The 24,534-nt window shown below is 44.3% G+C and overlaps 2 protein-coding genes across 6 annotated transcripts in view; one reads left to right on the top strand and one right to left on the bottom strand.

Moving 5' to 3' along the window:
- The window catches only part of LOC125157121 (P2R1A-PPP2R2A-interacting phosphatase regulator 1-like), a 103,023-nt gene that overhangs the window by 666 nt on the left and 77,823 nt on the right, over positions 1 to 24,534 (bottom strand). The window lies entirely within an intron of this gene.
- Positions 1,012 to 23,800, top strand: MOSPD1 (motile sperm domain containing 1). Of its 5 annotated transcripts, XM_047843375.1 has the most exons (8): positions 1,012 to 1,142; positions 1,965 to 2,854; positions 13,165 to 13,422; positions 13,534 to 13,609; positions 15,784 to 16,001; positions 20,590 to 20,751; positions 20,846 to 20,853; positions 22,766 to 23,800. In XM_047843375.1, exons 3-8 carry the CDS (start codon positions 13,269 to 13,271, stop codon positions 22,910 to 22,912), a joined length of 765 nt encoding a protein of 254 aa, XP_047699331.1. In that variant the 5' UTR covers positions 1,012 to 1,142; positions 1,965 to 2,854; positions 13,165 to 13,268; the 3' UTR covers positions 22,913 to 23,800. The 5 variants fall into 5 exon arrangements, with proteins under 5 accessions (XP_047699331.1, XP_047699329.1, XP_047699333.1 ...); XM_047843373.1 differs by lacking the exon at positions 1,965 to 2,854; XM_047843376.1 differs by lacking the exons at positions 1,012 to 1,142; positions 1,965 to 2,854 and adding an exon at positions 5,610 to 6,789.

Below are 24,534 nucleotides of genomic sequence, written 5' to 3'. Positions count from 1 at the left end.
AAAGAGAGAGAAGGGAATCCAGAAGCAAAGGCATCAGAAACCTGAGCCCAAAGGAGATCTACTGGCAGCCTGTTGCACGTGTGGGGCAAGTGGGGGGAATTCTTTGGGCCTTATACTTGTGGGTAGGGAACTTGTGGCAGCTGTACCTTACTTATCCTTTCTGAACATCATTAACATTTAATTCCGAGCGTTCCATCTTTAACGATATTTCAAGGGGCCTATGGACAATACAGCGTGGCTTCCTTTCAAGGGGGAGTGTTTTGGGCAGGCAGTGCTGTCCCAGGACCCGCTGTCTTCCAGGGATGCCTAGTTTATTGGGTTAGAGCATTGTGTGCATCAGAAAAGGATTACAGAAGTCCTTCTATACCACGCTGAAGGATTGTAGGGACTTGCGACACATTGAAAGATTTTTTTTTTTTTTAACATTGAAAGGTTTTAAGCGGATAAGTAACAGGTCACCTATACATCTTAGGTAAGATAAATCCCTTTGGTTGCAGTCTGGGAGATGGCGTGAGCCAAGGCCAGAGTGGAAGGAGAGAGCCCAGCCCGGAGGCTACTGTAGAGCTCCAAAGCAAAAAGTCATGGGGGCTGCACGGAGCCCATAGCACTGAGGACAAAGTGCAGAAAGGCGGTCAATAAGACGTGTCTCAGAGGTAGAATCAATTAGCCTTGGGTACTCACGGGATGGATGGATGTGTGTGTGTGTGTGTGTGTGTGTGTGTGTGTGTTTAAGGAAGAAGGGGGGGGAATCAAGCGTGACTGCCCGACAAGTGCAAAGAGAGATGAGCTGACCCTCTGTAAGAGTCTCCGGTCTCCTCAAGGGGCGGCAGGAGGGGAGGGGAGGGAAGAGGAAGGACAGGTCCTAGGCAGCAGGAAGAAATCTGGAGCGCGGATTAGGAAGAAACTCAGAAACTCCGGAGGCCAGGTGGCTGTAAGGAGGCTCCGCCCCCGGCTCCGGTCCCGCCCCCGGCTCCACCTCTTCTCCCTCTTCCCACCCACCCCCAACCGCAGCTCATCCTCGAGGGCGGAGAGAGGTGGCATTTGAGTCCTCCGGTATCCCAGCAGGCAGTGCAGCTTAGAGACGCTGACAAAGGACCGGAGGAGCAGTCGCAGCTGCTTTCCGAGGAGCCGGTGTTGCCGAGGTGAGTCCCCCCCCCCCTCCCGTCCCGTCACCCACTTCCTCCGACTTCGGGAAGACGTGGAAGTTACGTTGGCGCGAGACCCCGCGCAAAGAATGAGCCGTACCCAACCCCCGGGCTTGGCTCTGCGACTGACGGCGGGGCTCCGCGGCGCCGGGATGCGGGTGGGAGGTGGGAGCGGGCAGATGGAGTCCTTTCTGCCCCTTCTCTGACTGTCAGCTGCCCGGCCGCCCGCGGATCCCGGCTCCGGGGTCGGGCCGGCCCGTGTGTGCCTTTTTCGTGCCCGGGCGGAGGCAGCAGGCTCGGGATCCTCCCGGTGCCTGCCCGGCAGAGTTCGGTTGCCCCGGGGATGCGACTCCAGGGACAACTCTTTGGCGGATGTTTCGAGGAGGACTGCGGGAGGGAGGTTGACTCCCCATTCGGGGTGACACCGACCTCGCCCTAACTCCTCCTCCCCCCCCCCCCAGTCGGTCCCCCCCGGCGAGCAACTGGAAGGAAATCGATGGGGCCGGAGCGAGGCGTCCCGGGATGGCCGGAGGGAGGTGAAAGTGGGGTGGCGAGGCAGGGAGGGAGAGCGAACGCCTTCGTGGAATAGTGACGGGGGGCGGTAGTGGAAGGGGTACGTGGCCTGCATCCGTCCCCTTTCCTGGACCTCCGCACGGATCCTGATGGTTGCACCAGCTGCTCGGCTGTAAACAGGCTCACATGACCGGTTTCACATGGAGCCGGCCGGTGTGGGGACGAAGGCTGGAAAGGCTGGGCCCCAGTCAGGTGGAGCTGAAGTCCTAGAACGGACCGTTTGATACTCCCTCTCCTGCCCTCCAGCCCTTAATCAATGTTCTGCGGTTTCGAAGTAACTGACATCTGCCCTCTCCGGACTGAAGTTGCATTTCTGCCCGAGTAGAGTCTAAGAGACCTCACAGCGGGGAGCGAGAGGGCAAATAAGAAAAACGGTCCCGATTGTTGACCTCTGAGGGGAATCAGAGATGGACGCACACCTGGAAAATGGGATCCTTTGGATCTTGCCCGAAAAGCAGCCCTGTTCTATCGGAATGCATTGCGTTCTTAATGTGAATTCCAGACAGAAGGGGAAAAGTCTACTTTTTCAGCCAGGGCACACCTGGAATTTAATGCATTCTTGATGATGAAAACCGTGTCCACATTTCCTTTAAGTGCTTGGAAATCTGCCTGTAAAATGCTATATACAGGATACTGACCAGGGAGTGAACACCAACTTTTAGATTACATACATATTTGATAGAAAGCAGTGGGAAGTTTGGAAAACAGGAAACGGGGCCAAAATGTGCCTTTCAAGTTGTTCACGTCTACATACCCAAACGGCATACAAGATCAAACTAGTTTCTGAAGCATTTCTAGAGCTCCCAAAAATACGAGGTTTACTCAAATACCAGGATGTTGGAAAATCTGGAGTTTCTCAAGTCTGTAAGGGGTAGTGGTGATAGATTCCCTTTACATGTAATATGTAATTGGATGTAATGGACAACATTCAGTGCAAAGTTACCCCTTGGTAGGCAAAGGCAGAAAACAGAACAGGTAGCTTATAAAAGAATGCATGTTTCTCTCCTTGAATTGTTCATGCACATTTTCTTCCCCAATTTTTAATTTTTTTCTCCTGAAGTTTTGACATTTAACTCTAGCTTCTGAAAACGAGAAACTACAAGAAAAGCTTCCCCATCCTCTAATAGCCCAATAAAGTAAGTAATTTGCTACTCTTCGTTTTCTGTTTTTAAAACGTTTAAGATGGAAAATAGAGGAATTTTAAATGTTGTCTAAAATTTACACGAACCGATTATCCATCCGTGTTGCTCTGAATCTTGTTTTGACACCTTGTAGTGTTCTGGAAAAGCTTGCCCTACAATAAATAGATGAAGTGATTTGCTCTTTGAGGCCCTCTGTTTCCTCATCTATAGTATGAAAGTTTTTTTTTTTTTTTAATTTTTTTTTTCAACGTTTATTTATTTTTGGGACAGAGAGAGACAGAGCATGAACGGGGGAGGGGCAGAGAGAGAGGGAGACACAGAATCGGAAACAGGCTCCAGGCTCTGAGCCATCAGCCCAGAGCCCGACGCGGGGCTCGAACTCCCGGACCGCGAGATCGTGACCTGGCTGAAGTCGGACGCTTCACCGACTGCGCCACCCAGGCGCCCCTGAAAGTTTTGTTTTAATCTCCAGGGTGCCTGATTGCTCTCAACTTCCATAAAACAGTGCAGTTTTTGATTGGGAACTATTCTTGGACAAAATAAGTTGGTCAAATAAGCCAAGATATTGATATCAGCTGGAAAACATACGGTACATAATGAGAGGTATCCAGAGTCCTAGTAGAAATAGGAAGTGTGCTCAAACTCTCATTAGGTAAATTAGCCATGTGGGTTGTCCCTGTCACCTCTGGATCAGGAAATGGAAGATTTAGCCTCAGCTAAATCCTGCCTCCAAAGTTAGAAATAACAGGTACACCCGACTTTCTTGACCTTCTGGGCATAGTACAAAGTGATTCTTTCATTCATTCCAGCTTCTTCCTGAATTAAGTGGACTGTGTGATCAGTGATGAAGTTAGGATGAAAAGAAGGCTCTGGCAGGGTCTCACCTCGTCCGTGCCTTGGTTGGTTCGATCACCGGAACCGATGCCTCTTTTCAGCTTTTCAGCGCTTGAAATTTAATTTTGCCAGCACATCCAGAAATTGTCAGTCAGTCTCAAGGATTGGATTCACACTAACCAAACTCACAAAAGATTTTTATGTTACTATGAATGCCAGTTTACTGACTTCCAGTGAGAAGTCAAACTGCCCAGCTGACCGGAAGACTCGTGTGGAAGCCAGGGCACCGTTTGTTCTTGCCACTGGAAACACAGACATTGCGCTCCACCTCCCCTTTGGCTAGGGACCCCGAGGAACACTTCTTTCAGGAAACGCCTAGTGAGTGGTTGATACCTCTGGCAAGGCTGCAGCTTTTATCTAAAAACCGTTTCAGTCACACCTTTGTATGCATATAGCCTCGGCACCTGATTGAATCTGGGCCACCCGTAAAAGATCTCTAAACTCTGTTTCCTCTCCATTCCTACTGCCTTCATCTGGGCCCTCGTCTCTTCACGTCACATTCAAGCGTTGTTTGTATTTTCAAGCGTTGTTTGTATTTTCCTGTAACTACCCCGGAGTTGGGAGCCGGGCTTGCCCCGGCGGCGGCAACCGGTGCTCCTGCTTGAGATCTTATCCAGGCAGTTCTCTGCTCCAAACCCGTCAGAGCATCTTCTCATCGCCTGCAGCGTGGTTCTCCAAGCGCGGCCTGCGTCAGCCTCATCCGGAGGGCCTGTGAAAGCGCAGGTGACCGGGCCGCACCTCCAGAGCTTCTGGGTCAGTAGGTCTAGCTTGGGACCCAAGAATTTGCCTTGTTAACGAGATCCCGGGTGAAGCTGCTGCCGGTCCAGTACCACATGTTGACAACCACGGGCATCCAGGATCAAGTCTACACCCCCGAACGTGGCTTACAGGATTTTTCACCATCCCTTGCCACTCCCCCATACATGCTATTTTTTAACCACACGCAGTGCCAGAGCTTCATCTTAAGAGTCCCTTTCGTGCTTCGACACATGTTCTTCCGGGAACTCACCCCCCTCTCCACTCCCACTGCAAACTCCTATTTAAGGCACACCGTCACTTTCTTTGGGCCCCTAGAGCTTTTTAATCCACCGGCATTTTAACGCGGTCACATGATACCCTAATTACTATGTATATCTGGGTTTTGTGCTAGACGGAGTTTTTCGAGGGCGGAGACCATGTTTCCATCCTTGCTCCACCTTCCCTAGCACGGTGCCTAGCGTGTAATAAGTGCTCAGTTAATGGTCCCCGAATGACTTTGTGACTCTAAAACGTTGGAGAGTGCCGTAGGTAGCAACATAGGTATTTCATATAACGAAGTAATTAATGTGGATTCATAGGGATTTCGCTTGGAGAATTGCACATACATCTCGAAATAACGGAAGATCTTGAGATCTTGTAAAACAAAGGTTGGAAATAACTAGTTTAAGAAAAACGTGTTTCTTTAAAAAAATGTGTATTCATTTTCGAGAGAGCGTGAGCAGGGGAGGGGCAGGGGTGGGGGGACAGGGGATCTGAAGTGGGGTCTTGGCCGACAGCAGCGAGCCCCATGCGGGGCTTGAACTCGCGAACCACGAGACCATGACCTGAGCTGAAGTTGGACGCTCAACTGACTGAGCCACCCAGGCGCCCCTAAGAAAAATATTTTTTTTTTAATTTTTTTTTTCCAACGTTTTTTATTTATTTTTGGGACAGAGAGAGACAGAGCATGAATGGGGGAGGGGCAGAGAGAGAGGGAGACACAGAATCGGAAACAGGCTCCAGGCTCCGAGCCATCAGCCCGGAGCCTGATGCGGGGCTCGAACTCACGGACCGCGAGATCGTGACCCGGCTGAAGTCGGACGCTCAACCGACTGCGCCACTCAGGCGCCCCAAGAAAAATATTTTTAAAAAGATGCTACTGGAGGGCATCTTTATTTTTTTTTTTAATCTTAAAACATACACTACTCAGCTTTTACAGTGTATAGACTGCTGTGAAGTCTTTTACTTCGGTAAGACCTCAAAGTACGTGGAAAACCTAGAAAATGTGTAAAAACCAAATAGCCTAATACTTGTACAATGAACCATTTAACCTATAGTGAACAGCAGAACAGTGCCTGTGAAACACCTGACTTCAGGAATGTCCCAGCCCTTAAAAGTCCTAACAGACAGTACTGGAAATTTAAAGAGGAAGAGAGCCGAGTCGATGAAATGGGAAGGAAGAAGCGGTTTTAACACTGGCGAGACTAGAGCAAAAGAACTCACTGCTCTTAACTGTTTAGTATTTAGCTGGCCACTGGCAGGCCTGCACCAAATATGGCAGAAGGAGATAGTTCCTGTGCCCAGATAAAAGGGAGCGGGCCCAGGGGTGGAGCCCGAACCCTGATCAGAGTAAACACGAGAGCCGGAGAGAGGGGGTCCGTAGCCGGTACACTGGAGCCAAGCAGACGGGTCACTTCACTTGTTTCTGGGGAAGTCTGCTTCAGGTTATCCTCAACCGTTTCAAACCTCAACCCACTTTCTGCACAAGAATCCCCAAGGGCCACTTACTCCATTTGATTTTCTCACAGCCTCCCGTGTCCCCCCAGAAAGGGCGGGTGCAAATGACACTATGCCTTTAAAGTGGTTTCTGTTTGCAATCTCCATTTTGAGTCTGTAGTGGGCAAAGGTTTGGAAATTCCCACTTCTCTCCGAGTCTTCTCTTTTCCTTCTGGTCAATCGAAAGGGAGGAAAACAGAAAAAAAAAAATCACACTGTGGGGGGTGCCGGTCTCCCTGGACTGATAGTGGAGAGTGTGTGAGGACTTTATGTGTTTAGACTTTTGTGTGAGTGTGTGTGTGTGTGTGTGTGTGTGTGTGTGTGTGAGAGAGAGAGAGAGACAGAGACAGAGACAGAGAGGGAGGGAGAGAGAGAGTAGTTTACAAACTGGTCACAAGGTGGTGTACAGGCATCGGATTTTCTTTCAGATTTTCATTCATGGTTGTATCCCTGTGCCTTTGTACAGAGGAAAAGGACAAGGCCGTTCCTGCATCGCCAGCTGCCAGCTGCACTGTCTCCCCGTAAGGCTGGGGCTCTTCGGGAACCTAGGCGGCCACTGAGGAGCCAGGGCTGATGACAAGGGAGAGGGGCAGGAGAGCGGGCGGGAGGTGTGGGGAGAGACAGCTGGGAGCGCGTGTTCTCTGTTCTCTCACCTGAACCCCTGGCAAGCAGCCACCATAGATTTACTGCTCCCTTAACTGGGATCCTTTCCCTGTCTTTTATGGACAAAGTGCGCTCAGCTGTGAGGTACAGGAATGTTCCTTGATGGGGGAGACTGTTATCAGTAGACGCCCGTAGGCAAAGCTGCTAAGTGCCCGAGGTTGGGTCCATGTAGGATGCCCCCAAACCCAAGCTGACAAAAAACCCACAGAAACACAATATGGCATTATGCTTCAAGTCTGGGCCGTCAGAAGTAATCCACACAAAGCCAATGTCAGGATATGCCACGAATACAGTAAGTACAGTAAAAGATCACGTGAAAAATCAGTGAGATCTGTATAGATCAGGGACGTAGAGGGGAGACCACAAAGGGGAAATCTGAAGTAGGCTTTGAAGAATGCAGAACGTTTCTGGTGTCCAGAGAGGAAGAATAAAATAAACCTTGGGTACCCATGCCCTAGTGAATAGCTACTGACAGCCGTAACTATTCTTTCATAACCCGGAACAGAAAGCGTGCTCAACTTAGTAAGTGAAATCGGCTCTCGGTTTCTTTGTAAAACTGAAAAGGAAACACACACACATCAGGACTTGAATTTGGGATCCTCCTTTTGAGAGCTCTTCTCTCCTGGAAAAGCAGGGAGATTTTGTAGAGATGAGGGCACGTGTGACAGGGAGCGCACCGGAGGCAGGACTTTGGGAATGAGACCCAGAGGAGATGGTTACTGTACAGGGAAGTGTGGGTCTGGAGACCAGAGATTCGCCACCAGTACCCTGTGCAACCTCGGGTAAGTCCCTTAACTCTCCTGGGCGTGCTCTCCTCTTGGGTCAAATGAGAAGGGCTGAGAGCTAACATTCTTTGACTTGGTGTGTCTTTGATTTGGGGAAAGCGACCTCCTCAACCGATCTGTAGTGAGGCTTTACCGGCTTTAGTATATCATCTCTCCCCCAGAATTTTTGCACTTTATCATTTTGCGATATGGACAGAAGCAAAGAGAAAGCGTTAGTCTCTGGAAAACCATCAGTTAGAGGCAGGTGTTAGGCTTCATTATGTTTGTTGGCAAAGTCTCTAACGTTGCCCTTGGTGACCTGGTGCTAATTCCTCTCCGGTTTCCATTGGTTGGAGTTCGGGAGGCAATTTACATCTTAGCCAAGGTACGTGCGAAATGGGAACGGGGCTACAAAAAAGAAATAATAAAGTGCTAAAGCCGACGAAACACTTCTTTCTTTAATGGTGACTGGGGGATGGACAGCCTATTCATAATTCATGGGAAAAGGTGTACGTATCCAACTCGTAGAGAGAAAGCTTCGAAATGAGAAGGATAAGAATTCTGAGCCATTATGGAGAGCTAGCAAAACTTGCACTCCGACGTATGCCAGTGAACCTCCCCCTAGGGTTAGAAGCAAGAGTTTAGTGCTTGTTCTGTGTGGTTAACTCTGACTTCCCAGTCAGATTTATAAAGCGTGTCCTACTCCTGTGTAACAGAACGTTGCACGTTTTCCTCAGGTTGCCAGCCATCTTAGACCTTTGTTTTTCTCACTGTGATGTGTTTCTGTTGCATATACAATCATTTTAGGGGCGCCTGGATGGCTCGGTCGGTTGAGCGTCCGACTTCGGCTCAGGTCATGATCTCGCGGTCTGTGAGTTCGAGCCCCGCGTCGGGCTCTGTGCTGACAGCTCGGAGCCTGGCGCCTGTTTCAGATTCTGTGTCTCCCTCTCTCTCTGCCCCTCCCCCGCTCATGCTCTGTCTCTGTCAAAAAATAAACATTAAAAAAAATAAAACAAAATTATTTTAAAGAATTGCAGTCGTTGTATTTAACAGTTGAGGGCTTTCAGTGTTATTAAAGGATCATGAATTGGAAAATGCAGTTAATGGAGATTTGTCACACATTGTTTCTAAATTCCTTCTTGAGTTTCAACACTGGCACCTTTTCCGAATTAGGCCCTGGTAGAGTGGTTGTTTAATGCGAGTTTTAATTTAATTTAATATAACTTAATCTAATTTTCTTTTATTTATTTTTTATTTTAGGGAGAGAGTGAGCACACTCAGGGCGGAGGGAGGAAGGGACCGAGAGAGAGAGAGAGAGACAGACAGACAGAGAGAGAGAGAGAGAGAGACAGACAGAGAGAAGGAGAATGAGAATGAATGACTCTCAGGCAGGTTCCATGCTCAGTGCACAGCCTGATGTGGGGCTCAGCCCCGCAACCCTGGGATCATGACCTGAGCTGAAATCAAGAGTCGGATGCTTAACCGACTGAGCCACCCAGGCGCCCCCTCAAATTTTTGTTGTAAACTTTTGAATAGGTATTCAAGGGTTCAGAATTCAAAAGGTACAAAAAGTGATCCAGAGAAACCTCCCCTCCAACCCTATCCCCAGCCACTCAGTTTGTCTCTCCAGGGGCCGCCCTGGCTATCCTTCCACAGATACTTGACCCACGGCCAGGAAATGTCCCTCTACCGCACAAGCGGCAGCATACTCTATACTCCGCATCGTGCCTTGCCTTCCCCACCTAACGCTACCCTTGAAGATCAGTCCATATCCACACTACACAAAGAGCTTTCTCCTCTTTCTTTAAAAACTTTTTTTCACGTTTATATATTTTTGAGAGACAGAGCGCGAGCAGGGGAGGGGCAGAGAGAGAGGGAGACGCAGAATCCGAAGCGGGCTCCGGGCTGTCAGCACAGAACCTGACGTGGGGCTCGATCGAACTCAGGGACCGTGAGATCACGACCTGAGCCGACGTTGGACACCTAACCGACTGAGCCACCCAGGCGCCCCAAGAGCTGCCTCTTCTTGACAGACGCCTCGTATCCCAATGATTGGCTGTATCATACTTTATGTTATGACTCCCCTATTAAGGGACAGTTGGGCTGTTTCCAGTCTTTTACTATTGACGACAGCTAGCCCTTATTGAGTGTTGGGCTTTGTTCTGTGTGCTTCACATAAATTATTTAATCCTCAGTACTGAGGATTAAAAAACCTCCACATGCATAATTTCACACAAGAGGAATATTTATGGTGGATAAATTCCTAGAAGCAGAGTCTCTAGCACCAAGGACATGTGCGTTCATTTCTTACCAGCTATAGTCAGTGAGCCAGTTTATAGCCCTGTCAGCAAGGTTAAGAGCGTGCCTGGTTGCTTCCACCATGTGCTATCAAACTTCTTTAAAAATATTTTTTAAATGTTTATTTATTTATTTTGAAAGAAAGAGCGAGAGAGCATGTACGCACGAGCAGGGGAGGGGCAGAGAGAGGGAGAGAGGATCCCAAGCAGGCTCTGCGCTGCCAGCAGCGTGGGATCGAGCCCTGAGATCGGGACCTGAGCCGAAATCAAGAGTCAGATGCTTAACTGACTGAGCCACCCAGCACCCAGTATGTCAGTTTCTATAAAATATTGTAGCAGTTGCTCATTTTCATAGAGTGCTTTTTCATAGTGATTTATATTTCCTCTACATACAGTAGGGGAGTTAGACATGGCCTGTGATTGAAAATGTTCTTTTGGCTTTGCTTAAAAGTTTTCTTGTCTTGCAGTGTTTTAAGAGTTTTTATATAGTTGAATTTATCAATATATTTTGGTTTCTGGTTGTTAGAAAGCCTCAGATTATATAAAAAAAATGACCCATGGTTTCTGGTGTTTTATGGTTTTATTTCTCTACATTTAAAACTTGGATCCATTTGGAATTTACCCTAATAAAATTTTAGAATTTTCCAAGGTGTTAGGAAGAAATTCGACTATTTTCCTCCCCCTAGTTGGATTCCTGGTTTTACCAACATTTATCGACTAACCTATTTTCCATAAATCAGAGGCCATCCCACCTTTTACCATCAGCGAAATTCTCATCCTAACATAGTTTCAGAATGAGATGTTGAATACCATTTAGTGAGGGCAAACTTGTTTGTTCTGTTTCTAATAGCCAAGCTTACTAAGCAAGTAATGGAGCTAATTATTTTCTGTCAAAAACAATATGCCAGACTTCTGAGAGCACATTATCCAAATAGAAATGTGTATGGCTCTTAGCAGACAGAAAAGTCGTGAAAGAAAAGACAGAAAGTCGTGGCAAATAAAAACTCAAAATTAGAATGATTTCACCAGATGTTCCTCAGAATGATCTTTCTTTTATTGTATGACAACGGACAGTTTGGTAGAGTGGAGACGCCGGGCTGAGGGCAGGAGGCCTGCTGACTTTATTGTCTCTGTCTAGTCTCTTCCTCATTTAATAACCCCGGCAAACACTTAGAACATTGCCTGGCCTACAGTAAGTGCTAAAAGCATTGCATGTATTAATTAATTCAGTATGTGTAATTAATAACAAGTTTGTAATCTGTGATGAATTATACACATATTAAATGTTATTACTAATAGAAATGTCAATAGGCCCTTTCAGCTTGGTCAAAAAAACCCCAAACCCCAAACCACCCCACAGCTGTCATGAGCTACATGTGTGCCACAAAGTATAAGGATAAGTCAAATGATGATCCGGGAAGGCTTGGAGATTATGACCTTCCCAATGTTGTCCCTCACCTCCGCATTTCTGTGACTTGGCATAGGCCGTTCCCTCGGTCAGAGAGCCTTTCCTACCTGTGGCCCCCACCCTCCCCCCAGACACAGAAGTATATGTCTTTTTTTTCTTTAGGAACTACCTCAAATGTCGTCCCTTGGCCCCTCTTCCAGGAAGACTAACTCAGGTAGTCTTGTAAATGCCTAGCACTTTTATATAGAGTGGTATGCCTCATGACAGGGGTAGATTAAATATTGTTCCATCAGTTAGACTCGAGTCTTTTGAGGTCAGGGCCCTCTGTGTATCTCTGCACAGCCCCTGACATAGTTGCTGGCTTATAACAGGTGTTCAACTGAAAGGAAAGAATAAAAACGTGTATCCGTGATTACACAGTATCTTCCTTGATGAAAGTTAGAAAGGCCTCAGGCAGAATCAGCACACAGGCCCCTGATAGCTGGTAAAACCAAACAGCTTAATCTTCTGTTCTATTTCTCTTTGACTGCGTGGGAACCTGAACGCAAAGTATTAAGTGGTGTATGGCCTATTTTAAAGGTATGCTCTACCGAGTGAAAAATCAGACATTTCCTGTGATCGCGTCGTTCCAGCTTCTGCATTTTCAAAAGCCACATTCTTAGGATGGTAGCTAAATCGGAACGTTGTTGATTAAAATTAGCCCGAGAAACAAACACAGAAACATCACACACACCAGACCGTCAGACTTCTGCCAGCCACAACTATTCAGAACATACTCGAGAACCCCAGAAGGAATCCAAAAGGTCTCTAGGTTGGAAGCAAACAGTTCTCACGAAGCCTGTGTACTTGACATAGGAGGGGAGGCACAGTGCCACTTGCATGCCACAGCCTATTTACTGACTTTGAATTTTCATAGAAGACTCCCAAGGACTCCTTAACAAGTCTGGATATTCAGCTTCCTTTCAAGACATTTTTGCTTGTCTTGGGTTTTCGGTAGAAAAAAGATGAAAAGAACTCTTCCACCCATGCGGCCAGAAAGCACTAACTAAAGCATGGTTGAAATGAGTGTGAAAGTAAGTCTCATGTTTTTCTCCCACAAATCACGGAAACTTCCTTTGTTTTATACTTTTTAGTCTTTAAGACGTCTGGTTAGCTCACATAAAGTCAGGTGTGACAATACTTGATTTATTCTTTTTTAGAGAAGTTTGTTTATTTAAGAGGGAGTGCGAGCGGGGGAGGGGCAGACAGAGGGAGAAAAAGAGAGAGAGAGAGAGAGAGAGAGAGAGAGGGAGGGAGAATTTCAGACAGGCTCCATGCTGAGCGTGGAGCCTGACACGGGGGTTCAGTCCCACAACCCTGGGATCGTGACCTGAGCCAAAATCCAGGGTCGGATGCTCAACCGACCGAGCCACTCAGGCGCCCCTGATTTATTCCACTTCTTAAGAAATCCGAGGTTTTAAAAGAGTGCTGTCCGTGATCGCACCTCTTTGAAAGAGGGTGATTAATCTGAGGTAGAAACACTTCTTTATTCTAGCATTTACGTAATTTATCATAGGTTGAAATCTTGAATGTGAAGGAGGGTGTGTAAATTTCTTTGCATAGTTTGGTACTGACCGTATAAGTAGGCCAAGAGGAAAAGTCAAACGGTATCTTTAAAATGATTTGGGGACCTATTTTAATGCAAGCCGAACATGCTTTTTTGTGGAGGGACAACAAATGAAAACAGGTATCATTCGATTTCCTTCTCTCTTCTTCTCTTTCTAGATTGCCAAAATGCTTTGGAGTTTTTAACTAACTGACTTAAGGAAAGTCCAAAATAGATTTGAGACTGTAAAAACAGAAGCTGCAGCAAGGGGGATTCAGTGCCAATGCATCAACAAAAAAGACAGCCAGAGTTAGTGGAAGGAAATCTTCCTGTTTTTGTGTTTCCCACGGAGCTAATATTTTATGCAGATGACCAGTCAACACATAAGCAAGTGTTGACTCTGTATAATCCCTATGAGTTTGCCTTAAAGTTCAAAGGTGAGTCTCCCAGGTCTATTTCATGGAGTTTTAACTAGTCCCTACTAATTTTTTACTTGTAGAAACTAATTTTTAAAAAACACTAATGGCCATTGTGACTTTTTCTTTCAGTTTTGTGTACTACTCCAAATAAGTATGTTGTCGTCGATGCTGCAGGTGCAGTAAAGCCTCAGTGTTGTGTGGATATGTAAGTCGAAATCACTTCCTGGTAACATGTTTTAAGTGTGTTCATATTTATGTGTTTAACTTGAAAAGGCTCTCGTCCTGAAGCCGTTCCCGCATAGGCATTTGATATATTTTGAATTTCTGCTGGAAGTTTTAGTCTCAAAATTCTTAAGAAGTCCCTAAGATTCCAAACGGGTTGACCAAATACTTAATAGTATTTCATGGTGTTGGAGCTGATATGTGTGTTAATACTTCCACGAACATTTCCTCATTGTTGTGCTTTTAGTCAGAGCAGGGTCATTTATGAAGGTAAACTTCTGACTTATTCTTTTAAATTTCTCTAGCTGTGATAGGGAATTTAGCTTTCTTCGGAACATCCTATTATAGCGGCATTTGGGAAACGAATAACACTACGTTCACAGAACGATGGTAATGTGAGTTCATCTGAAATGATTCAGCTAATAAGCCTGGAAGTTAATCTATACACACAGGAAGGAAGTGTGTGACTGCTCATCTGTAAAAGGTTATCTGAGCTCTTCCAGATAATTTCGTCTTAGGGTGTCAGATAAATGATTATTTGTTCAAGCTGTTCATATTTAATTTTCACTTCGGAGCCAGTGGTGACCAGATGGATCCATTGACCAGCTCTTTTTTAAAAGAAAATTTTTTAATGTTTTATTTATTTTTGACAGAGAGGGAGAGAGAGACAGAGCATGAGCGGGGGAGGGGCAGAGAGAGAGGGAGACACAGAATCCGAAGCAGGCTCCAGGCTCCGAGCTGTCGGCCCAGAGCCCGACGCGGGGCTCGAACTCGTGAACCACGAGATCGTGACCTGAGCCGAAGTCGGACGCTCAACCGACTGAGCCACCCAGGCGCCCCGCCATTGACCAGCTCTTAATTTAAGCTACCGAGTAAACCATATTTGTTTAAATCTTCCATGAGAATGAGAAGCACACGTGTTTTTTGTCCGAACACATTTTCATCCTCTCCTGTCCGTAAGATGATATATCTTTAGAGGACGTGTTTTCACAGGTTTCTTTTGATTTTCATTCAATACACAATAAGCAAAGGACTACTCCAAAGAAATGTAGTCTCTTGCCAAATAAATGTGTTATCTTTGACCTAATCGGTTTGTGTTCTCTATTAACAACGAAGCAAAATAAATGGAATTGCAGATAACTCTCATAAAAATTGAAGTGCTTTAGACTCTTTTCAGAGGAACACGGAAGTGCGTTGTCAGCCTTCTGGTTAGCCTTCTGGTTGACAGTGGTCATACTGGGTTATTTACTTATTCAATTGCTTGTTTTTACCTGTGTGCATAGACTTGCAATTCTGAGTCTAGGTGAGGTTTGTTACGTAAATGATAAGTGTCAGTAGAAGTCGATGAGACTTTTGTGAGGAAGAAACCATCTTACATATGTCCTATTTAGTAACTTTTGCTGCCCACAGATATCAAGGGGAAAAAAATGCCATTGCTAAAAGGAATTTTCTTTACCTATGTTTTCTTTTACTTCAGACTTTAAAAACATTTTTTACATTTACTTATTTTGAGAGAGAGAGCGAGCAAGTGGGGTGGGGGCAGAGAGAAGGGAGAGAGCGAATCTCAAGCAGCCTTTTCAGCGCAGAGCCGGATACGGGGCTCGAACTCACAAACTGTGAGGTCACGACCTGAGCCAAAATCAAGAGACCGATGCTTAACCAACTGAGCCACCCAGGCACCCCACTTAAGAGTTTTATTCTATGTTGCAGAGTATGTGTTCTCATCAGAGATTTTATTAAAACATTTTTTTTAAGTTTATTCATTTTGAGAGAGTGAGAGATTGCACAGCATGAGCGGGGGAGGGGCAGAGAGAGAGGGAGAGAGAGAATCCCAAGCAGGCTCTGCGCAGTCAGCGCACAGAGCCCGACACAGGGCTCAGTCTCATGAACTGTGAGATCATGACCTGAGCCAAAATCCAGAGTTGGACCCTTAACCGACTGAGCCACCCAGGCGCCCTGTGTTTTCATCGAGTATTTTAGAACCACCCATTTCCTTTTGGTCTATGCTGTGATTTTGTTTTAACATCATTAGCCAATTTCTGTATTTGAGTATTTGGGTATAAGTGAGTTAATGTTCTCTTGTATGCAATCTCTGGCTGAATTCCGTTTGACAGGCCCCCAGAAACCTAAACAGCATTTATTTTTTAATGTTTTCAGTGTGATTCGTCATAGAGACGTTCGATCCTGTCACTATGGTGTAACGGACAAATTCCGTCTCCAAGTTTCCGAGCAAAGCCAGAGGAAGGCTTTAGGAAGGAAAGAGGTTGTGGCTACTCTTCTCCCGTCCGCAAAAGAACAACAAAAGGAAGAAGAGGAAAAAAGGATAAAGGAACATTTAACTGAAAGTTTATTTTTTGAGCAGTCCTTTCAACCAGGTAGTCTTGGTTTGCTTTGAAAGCCCTTTGGAGGTCTTATGCATGTCTAACTTGAAAACAGGGAGCTAAGAATCATTACTAGAAAAATGATCTGCCCCCTTAAACCTAATTAACTACTTCCAAACCGAACTTAGAGATCTGGTACCCTAACGTCAAGCAAGAGGCCTCGAGCTAGCCTTGAAACAGGGAGAAAGCGTCTCGGCAGCAGCCGAGGCCGTCAGGACAGGGTTGCCATGGCCTTTTACATGTGTGTGGCCTGAGAATGCAGCTACCGCGCTCGATGGGGCTAGCGCAATTTGGCAGTTATATACTTTTGTTTCTGTGACTTTCCCGTATCCTTTCTCATTTAATTAGTTCGGAGAAGGAGAGAGATTGTGTTTGGCAATAGGCCAAGCTTGGTGCACCGTTCATATTATTTTGAAAAAAAAAAAAAATCTCATTAAAGTTGAAGTTAATTAAACTAAGTAGATTATAATATCCCCTGTGGGCTATTAATTGAATCCCTCTCCATTCCTCATTTCCTTCCAGCTTAGATATTCAGAAGCGTTATGATATATTCTTTCAACATTGACACTATCCTCATATTCAACTCTTTGGACGTCAGTCCTCCTCCCTCTTAACTTCTCATTATCTTCTTCCAACCCTATTATAAGAGGAGGAAGATAAAATTTTCCATAGAAAAACATGGGAACTTTTTGATAGTGATAGATGAATGTGATAGCAGCTGTCCTTGAAATGGCAACATTATCTATGAGGAATTAAAAACAAATCTGCTTGTCATTACATTAATTCACAGATCCCTATCAGTTTGTTCATCCTAGAGTGTTTATTTGGATACCACAGGGAGTAATGCCTCTTTGATTTACTGTAGGCAAGAGTCTTCTCTGTCCATGCAGGCAGTGCCCAGATTTTCTGCTGTACCAAGACCAGGGACTAGGTAGCAGCCAGTAGATTGCTTTCTTCTCAGCAACTGTCATGGACGGACAGGACCAGATTTTCAGCTTTTGAAGCTGAAAGAGAACCTCTGGTAAATGTCGCTTTGATCTCCGATCAGTATTGCGAAGTTGACTTATAAATATTTATGAAATGCAAGATTCCCCCTGTCAAATGCCTTCTGTAGAATAAGAAGAGTCATATAATGAGTATTTGTTTTTTGATGTTACATTCATAAATGCATAATTGGCTCATTTCTGTTTTTAACAGACCAGTTTATTTTATTAAAAAACTTTTTTTTTTTTGGTGTTTATTTATTTTTTGGGGAGAGAGAAAGACCAGAGCGCAAGCAGAGGAGGGGCAGAGAGAGAGGGAGGCACGGAATGCAAAGCAGGCTCCAGGCTCTGAGCTGTCAACACAGAGCCCGACACGAGGCTTGAACTCACAAACCGTGAGATCATGACCTGAGCCGAAGTCAGATGCTCAACCGACTGAGCCACCCAGGTCCCCAACAGACCAGTTTGATAGCCAAAAAACATAAGGGTTAAAAGTTCAGTTTTATCTATCTATCTATCTATCTATCTATCTGTCTGTCTATCGATAGATAGATATTTCCTTTAGTTTAAAATTTATTACAGTTCTGGTGAAAATCATCCTAAAAGGTTAAGTAATTACAGCGTGTACTAATTGAGCATTTTATTCTTATTTTACTTTGATAATGATCCTTTGGTATCTGAAGTGTATTAGGAAATTCTTCTAATTGTGAAATCAAAATAGGTAAATGAATGAGGTGATTTCTGTTTTGAAAACAAAACAAAAAAACCTCTCTAAGCCAGCCATGTCGGGAAGCTGAAGGAAGGCAAGCACCTTACTTGTCTCATTGACCGTCATGTCCTCGGCACCTAGCACAGTGCCCGGCACAGGGTAGTTACACAGGAAGTGTGTACGTGGCCTTCGCTAGGAGGCCTGGACTTCTCATCTGGCAGGGTCTGTTGGCTTGGTTTTCTTTGTCTTACAAGGTTTCCATGGCTCTCGCCAGTCTTCAGAGCAAAGGGGATACCGCAGTAGAGCCCCACATGAAGTCCTGACCGAGCTGTCCAGTTAGCGAGTAGTTACCCCAATGTTTCTAATGTGGCAGGAAACCAAGTAAAGTTTTCTTCTCTAGTAGAGTATAAGGGTGACTGATGGAGTCTGTGTTGACAAAGTAGTATTTGTCGCTTCTCCTGTTTATTAAATTCATAGTAAATTATGTCTGGTTTCCAGTATGTAGACTTCTACACTTTTTCATTGAGTTTCTCTAAGCCGAAATGTTGAAACGAATCGAGGTTGTTTGGGGGGAGGTTTTGAACTGTCCTTATTTTGCACATCTTTGGCTCAGAAAGATGTTTATTAGACATATTACAAGGGCAACAACGTTGTGAGCCTCCGCGAACCAGCCAGAAAATGGTCAAAGGCTAGAACATGAGCGATTTGGGTTTTATAAATGTATTGAAAGGCAGTAAAAATGAGAAATGTCTTCTCGAGTTGATTGTACTAGAAAAGACATAGCAGTAACAAATTCAAAAAGGAAGACAGCACCTACAGTCCCACACACTTCACAGATCTGCTTATGTAAGTGTTCCCTGTTACTTTCCAGACCTCGTCTATGTGCGTGAATACACTCATACATACATTTTTTTCATTTAACAGAAATTTAAGAGAAACCCACAAAGCATACTTTTACAAACGACCACAGCCCAGGTTTATTAGGAAGATGTTTTGAAAAGATGCAGCTGAACCTTAGTGAGTCTGTCTTAATGATATTACTAATGAACTGCCCTGTCTATGCAGTGTTTGAGTCCGTGCCCTCTGGCTTAAGAAAATTACAGTCGTCATTACTGTTTGTAACAGTGAAAGACTGAAAATGACCTAAAAGTCCATCGATTGGGGATTGATTAAATTATGAGCGTTCATGAGATGGGATGCCAGGCAGGCATTTATTTACAAGGATCTGATAGAATGATAGATGGTTATACATTGACCTACTAAGAGGCTCAAATATATTTCTGAGAGGAAAAAGCAGTTATAGAACACTGTGTATATTATGGTCTCATTTATGTTAAAAAAAAGTTTTTACATGTTTATATGGGTATTTATAAAATCCAAAAGGATCTATATCAAACCTTAACCGTGTTCCCTCTGGGGGGATGGGACCGGTCAGGAAACTGTTTTCTCCATCTCTGTAAAACCTTTGCCAACAATCTTGTAGTTTCAGCAAAAAAGCAATTTCCCTTTTGAAAGATTTCAAGCATCTATGCAAATGTCTTTGGAATTTTTCTAAATACTAAAAGTTCCTTGAGATGATCTTTATTGTGGGTTTGTAGCCAGCAGTGTAGTTTTCACAAACAAATGTTTTCCTTGAAAGCCTATCTCTGCAGCAGATATAAAGATATTTCATTTATTAACGAACATAAGACTTGTTTTTCGGTATTTATGCTATGGTTTCATCTCAAGCAGTAATCACTACAAAATCTGAATTTGTTTTCACCTGTGTGGCTTTGGCAAGGCTCCATTAAACTTCATGCAACAGCTAAGGTGTTAATAATTTAGAAAAGCTGCATTTAATAATAAAATGAGCAGCGTTATTTCATTAATAAAACACCAGATTGTGTTGCTGTTGGCTATTCCTTTTAATGAAAGAAGGGGGGTGCGAAAAGCTAGATGACAGAATGTACTGTTACTGGGTTTCTTAAAAATAGGGCCATGAATATTGTACACATACAGCCAGAACTGTCGAATAGCAGGCCTGATCGTGTTTGTTTGTTTGTTTGTTTGTTTTTTTAATTTTATTTGATCGTGGTAAGAACACTTAACACAGGATCTGCCCTACTCACACATTTTTAAGTGCACGATACAGTAGCGTTAACTATAGGCACAATGTTGTACGGCAGATCTCTAGAACTTACTCATTTTACTTTATGCCCATGATTAGCATCTCCCATTTTAAACACACCCCCCCCCCCCCCCAGTCCCTGGCAACCACCGTCCTACTCTCCGATTCTGAGTTCGGCTCTTTTAGACACTTCACGTGAGTGGAATCATGCAGTATTTGTCCTTCTGTCTGTGACTGGTTTATTTCATTTAGCGGGATACTTGCCAGATACTGCTTTTGCTTTCTTCTTGGCTGTAAATGGGGTAGAGCAGAGGACAAGAATCTTCACGGGTAGCTTTAAAACACTCAAGTAGTGCCTTTCTGCTGCTTTAAACATTTTCAAAAACGGTAGCAGGATGCTACAGTTATTAGGACCACACTTGTCTGGAGACCTACCTAAGATGCTCTCAGAAGGCAGTGCGCTCCAAAATGGAGTAGACACAAGAAATACATTGGGGTGAAACTGATGAGGGTGAGGTTGGGGGCGGGGTAAGAATGGTGACCTTTCGGCAGGAGCTCGCTACCGCATAATAGCCACTTCACCACTCTATTCTGTAATGGCCCAGCAGTTATGGGCTTCCAGATAAGTCCAGCAGATAGGTCCCCATGGAATGGAAATGTTGGGGAAAGAGAGAAGTCAGACAGAACCAGAATCCTGGTGAGTGGTGGGCCGTTTATGTGAACCAACTTTGGTCTTAAGTCCTTTTCAAACAAGCAGGCTCGGGGATTTTTGTCTTTTTACAGAAAACAGAACGGTCTCTTCAGGACCTAGTTTACTGACTGTCTTCCTGGGAGTGGTGTGCATTGCGGCTTTGATGCTTCCTACGCTGGGGGATGTGGAATCGCTGGTGCCTCTCTACCTCCACTTAAGTGTGAATCAAAAATTAGTGGCTGCTTATATCTTAGGTAAGTGTTTGGAGGATGCATTTGGGTCCTATGTGTGGGCTCAGAGGTGGCGGTGGTGCTGACACCTGTTTAATTTTTTTTTTTTTTTTTTTAGAAAAACAGGTAAGATTGCTTCAAAAGCATGTGTTGAGGTAACGTGCACTTTAAGATTTAATTTTTGGCTTTCGCTGAGTTCTTTTTTTTTTTTGAAGGTCATTTATTTAAGTAATCTCTACACCCAACGTGGGGCTCGAACTCATGACCCCAAGATCAGGAGTCGCCCGCTCTTGTGACTGAGCCAGCCAGGTGCCCCTACAATTAGTTCTTTGTAACCTATTGATCTAGCACCTAATACTGTATTCAGTTATCTTCATTTTGCTGACTTTCAATGGTATAAGACACGTAAAAGATGTAAAATGCATGTATTCCACAATCCAGCATTTCTACTTCTAGGAATTGATTGTAGGGAATCACCTCGACGTAGTGCATACAGTGACCTAGGTGAACACTGCAGCCTTGTCGAACCTCGTGAGCCTTTCTCTTTAAGCCCGTTCCCATATTTCCTGTTAAATTATTCTTTCAGCCATCCTAGCTTGAAATCTTACAATTACCTTAACCGAACAGTTACTCGGTACCTGCCATGTGTCGGGGATCAGGGTTCTGGTGATGACAGACCCTGTCTTCGTAGTCTCCTGGCACCTCTTCTGAGACGCCAAGTCTTCAGTATTCTTTCAGTATTCCTTGGAATGCTCTTCTTTTTTTTTTTTTTTTTTTTAATTTTTAAAAAAATTTTTTAGAGAGCACAGGTGAGCAGCGGGTAGGGCAGGGGGAGAGAGAGAGAATCCTAAGCAGACTCCATGCTCAGCATGGAACCCGGTGCGGGGCTCGATCCTACAGCCCTGGGATCGTGACCTGAGCTGAAATCAAGAGTCGGATGGACGCTCAGCCGACTGAGTCACCCAGGCGCCCCCTTGTCTCTTTTTTTTTAATTGAAAAATTATCTTCTAAATATGACACCCTACTTTCTGTCTGTGTCCCTTCTCTTCCTATTCCCCCCCCCCCCCCACACACACACACCCTTGCCCTTTATTTTCTCCCAAATGCTCCATCACATTGCTGTTAGACCGATTTCCCTTCTGGTCTGGTTTTACGGCCACCACTCCCTACTGAGGAGCCTTCAGTGGTTCCCCAAGTCCATAGGAAGAAGTAGGAGTCCACAGTTTGGCATCTAAGGCTCTCCACACTCTGTGACTTCTCTGAGCTAATCTTGTCTAGCTGATTCCCTGGATAAATCCTGGATCGGAGCCTGTTGGATTATTTATTGATTCCCCGAAAAGCTCATTCTGAGAGTCCGCTCAACCTCCCTGTGCTCGCTCTTGCCATCTTCCCTCACCTGAAATGCCCGCCGGTCGCATTCTCCTTTATCATTCCTGTCAGTCTTTCAGGCTTATTTCAGCTTTACCTTTTGGGGCACCTTTTCTGACTGCCCTGGTCCTACGCAATTATTCTCCTTCTCTGTACTTTATCACTCACTTTTTTTCCTTATGCCACTTATTTAGGACTGAGCATATTCTTCCGTTATTACATTTTTATGGTTTTACGTATGGAGTCTCTTCAAAAGAGACAGGCCAAACAGGAATACTATGCTTCTGTCTCTTTGTGGTCCTAGAGCCCCGGGATGGGCTCGGAATGTGTTTGTCGATGAAGTTGGCGGGCTTTACTGATACTGGAAAATGCCGTGTCTGCTATTGTGGCTGATGTGACTGGATAAAGCGGGAGGTATTTTTGATGGTTAAAAAATTAGCTATGGCCAGACATTAGTGATTTAATTAAATCTGTCCAGTGACTGCCCATTGCTATAAATTGGATTTCTTCTGTATAATATCAACTGTTCACACTGACTTTGAATTCTTGGTAGAGTGCCTGTCCATGTGCTGTGTTTTATTTGCTCATTGGGGCCTAAACAATTACTTATTGAATGGAAGATTATGTAAAATGCACGGCTTTAACTTTTCTTCAATTTTTTTTCTTTCAGGTCTTATCACAATGGCCATACTTAGAACATGAGCAAGGAATTCAGTTGACTTCTGAAGTAAATTTATCTTGCAAATATGAATGTGGACTGCCTTTTATCTCTTTCACTCCATTAACATGCTATAAACTATTGAGTGATTTACAATAATTGCAAATGTATAATTGCAAACGTATAATATATATTTTAAATTACTCTATAATTTTATTTGAAGGACTCTAGCACATTATGATACAGACAGCAAGGATGCCTCTGAATTACGCCTAGGAAATTATTTGAAAAAATTCTTTTTATATCTAAACCGATTATGCAAAAGACTTTAACCATCTGATATTTTCTCATCTTTTTTTCTAATTTACTTTGATTAAGGTCGTATGTCCTTCACAGTTAAAGGCCTGAAAGAGCAAACTGACCAGCTTAAATGTAAAATGACACTTCCTAACTACAAACATCAATGTTCCTATGTAAATTATACCTTGTCCTCTCATTATAAACAGTTGCCATGGTGTTTCTAAAATAAGTTTCACGGTTAATGTGTGGAGGGCACCAAGAGAAAAAGCATAAAGTGCTGAGGGATCATGCTTATCCTATCCTAGGATCTCACAGGAGACCAGACATATTTCATTCATCTGGTGAACTACAGCACAGGTTGTGGTCCAGACACAAAGCATGTGGGGGTTTTTGCAACCCTCAGAATTAGGGTGACTTCTCTATTTGGCCTACGAATTCTAAAGGAAGGTAGGCATTTGTTTAGTTAATTGGTTCACCCTGCCTTTACCTCTGGATAATGCTTTCTGTTAACGGGAGGAAAAAAATCACTTTATCATTTCTTCCTAGCCCTTTGCCTGACTGTAAGCAACTAGCCCAGTCTGGGGTTACCAGATGCCGGGTGGTTTATATGGAGATGTTTTTCACCTTTAAACTCCAAGCCAAGTATACAAAATCCTTGATACGTGTCTATTTTATAACAGTCATGGAGATATTTTTTAAGTTTGTATTTATTAAAACAACTTTACCAAAAAAAAAAAGCCCCTAAAGCACAACTATTTACATTTCTTTGTAGCGTCTCTGATCTTTAACCATATATATGCAGTTTGAACTGTTCTTATCATAATAACTGATCTTTTGACTTAGGGTTTTTTTTTTTTTTAAGTTTATTTATTTATTGCGAGAGAGAGTATGCACGCGAGCAGGGGAGGGGCAGAGAGGGAGAAAGAGAATCCGGAGCAGGCTCCGTGCTGTCAGCGCAGAGCCCAATGCGGGGCTCGAACCCACGAACTGTGAGATCATGACCTGAGCCGAAATCAAGAGTCGGACACTTAACCAGCTGAGCCACCCAGGCGCCCCTTGACTTAGGATTTTTATCTGAGAGCACAATGCCTTGAGTCTCTTGAAAATCATCTTTCAGATCTTTTTACAGAACAAACTTCTGCACCTGCTACTGTAGTATTCTCAAGGAATGTACATAAACACAAAATGTATGCCTGAGGTTGGTTTTTGCAGGAAATAGTACTTTGCTTCTAAAGTAAAAGCTACGTATACTCTTTCAGAGAAAATCTTCACTGTTTAACCATTTGGGGAAGATAAATCATTAAATGGATCATGTCTGGACATTGTGTAATGACTGAAAAGCACATAAATGTAATCTATTTTGAACTTTGTTAAAAAAATTATGTTTGGAGGCTATCCTTGTTTCTCTGTCCCTTTCAAGTCCTCTGTGTGTGTGTGTGTGTGTGTGTGTGTGCACGTGTGTGCATCCGCGCATGCGTGCG

Source organism: Prionailurus viverrinus, chromosome X (genome assembly GCF_022837055.1).
Source record: "Prionailurus viverrinus isolate Anna chromosome X, UM_Priviv_1.0, whole genome shotgun sequence".
Lineage (NCBI taxonomy): Eukaryota > Metazoa > Chordata > Mammalia > Carnivora > Felidae > Prionailurus > Prionailurus viverrinus.
The sequence above is the reverse complement of the archived record's forward strand: the minus strand, read 5'-3'. Positions and strand labels throughout refer to the sequence as shown.